Source organism: Austrofundulus limnaeus, unplaced genomic scaffold, assembly GCF_001266775.1.
Source record: "Austrofundulus limnaeus strain Quisiro unplaced genomic scaffold, Austrofundulus_limnaeus-1.0 Scaffold131, whole genome shotgun sequence".
Lineage (NCBI taxonomy): Eukaryota > Metazoa > Chordata > Actinopteri > Cyprinodontiformes > Rivulidae > Austrofundulus > Austrofundulus limnaeus.
Genome location: NW_013952533.1, coordinates 230,171 through 231,616, shown reverse-complemented (window position 1 = coordinate 231,616; position 1,446 = coordinate 230,171). Strand labels below are relative to the sequence as shown.

Genomic DNA, 1,446 nt, shown 5'->3' with positions numbered 1-1,446 from the left:
CCAGAGGACCTACTCCATTTCTTTAAGATTTTTCTACCTGGATTATTGTGATGCATCAGGATATTTTGGGGCATGACATTTTTCTTTTAGTAAAATATCACACACACATATATACACACACACACACCCATCTGGGCTCTGAGACTCGAGGCCTTCTGCTGTCCAAATGGGACGAAGGTGCAAATCCTTCACACCTCCCAGCTGCCTCGGCACACTTCTGGCCTTGTAAGCAGGAAGCGATGGGGAGCAGTGTTTGCTTAACCCTAAGGAAACTTTGTGGAGAACTGAAGCAGATTTTTTTAGATAACGGTTCATTTGGGTGCTTCAGTGAATGAATAAGGAGTCTCAGGTTCAGATCCAGACCTGTGGTTTCCAAGTACAGGCCCGGGGTCACGTTAACCAGCTGCAGGCGCTCCGAGAATGGATCTGTGCTTTACGATGCTCGCACAAGCTCCCAGGTCACACTTGGTCCTGAAGCATGCCAGTTTCCCATGGGACCCCCCGGTCTGGGTGTCATCCCTGCTCCCGCAGCTTCTCAGGACCAAAGGTGACACCTCGCACCTCTCACTACATATAGGAAGCAGCCTCCCAGCCCCTCCTCATTATCCCGTTCAAGCACTGACAGCCAGTCCTTTTGAGATCAGCACCAGCCACAGCTGCAGACCCATGGAGACGTCCTACTCCTCCGTCCAGTTCCAGGAGAGCTCTTTGCTGTTCGACTACGAGGCCCTGCTAGAAAAATCTCTGCTCCACGATCGGTCCTCGGACCCTGGCTACGTCAGCGCCTGCGGCAGCCTGTCTCCCACCTCCTCCGTGGACTCCTTCTGCTTCTCCCCCATCTCCCTGCAGTCTTTGGGAAATGACCCGGACGCTCTGGACAGTTTCTTCTTCGGCACCGCAGCGGGGCCTCACTCTGCCCATCAGATCTGTCCCGGATCCGTCTCTGCAACCGCTGCCCCCGTGAAGGAGTCCAGGTCCAGGTATCCAGGCAAGAAGCGGCAGACTGCCAGTGAGAGGGAGAAGCTGAGGATGAGGGACCTGACCCGAGCTCTGAATCACCTCAGGACGTACCTCCCGCCCTCTGTGGCGCCACCGGGGCAGACCCTGACCAAGATCGAGACGCTGCGCCTCACCATCCGGTACATCTCCTACCTGTCTGAGCAGCTGGGCCTCAGCGAGGAGGCGCTGCAGCGGAGGAGATCCTCGGGCACAGCGGCGCAGATCCAGAGCATCGAGCAGTTCCTGGATGGACCAATGACAAGCCGTGAATCACAGGACAGATGTGAGGCTGTGAGCGTGGAGCAACTGTCCTCTCTGCAACATCCATATCAGGTGTTTTTATGTTTTCACTTTCAAATAGTAAAATGCATCTTTATTTAAAAAATGACCCTCCATCTCTCTCTCTCTCTCTCTCTCTCTCTCTCTCTCTCTCTCTCTCTCTCTCTC

The 1,446-nt window shown here is 54.4% G+C and overlaps 1 protein-coding gene across 1 annotated transcript in view; it reads left to right on the top strand.

Annotated features, from left to right (window-relative positions):
- The first annotated feature begins 432 nt into the window (after positions 1 to 432).
- Positions 433 to 1,446, top strand: part of LOC106522529 (uncharacterized) — a 1,444-nt gene continuing 430 nt past the window's right edge. The window contains exon 1 of the mRNA XM_014015560.1: positions 433 to 1,332. Within this exon, the coding sequence (XP_013871014.1) occupies positions 439 to 1,332 (894 nt within the window). The 5' untranslated portion in view covers positions 433 to 438. The remainder of the gene's footprint in view (positions 1,333 to 1,446) is intronic.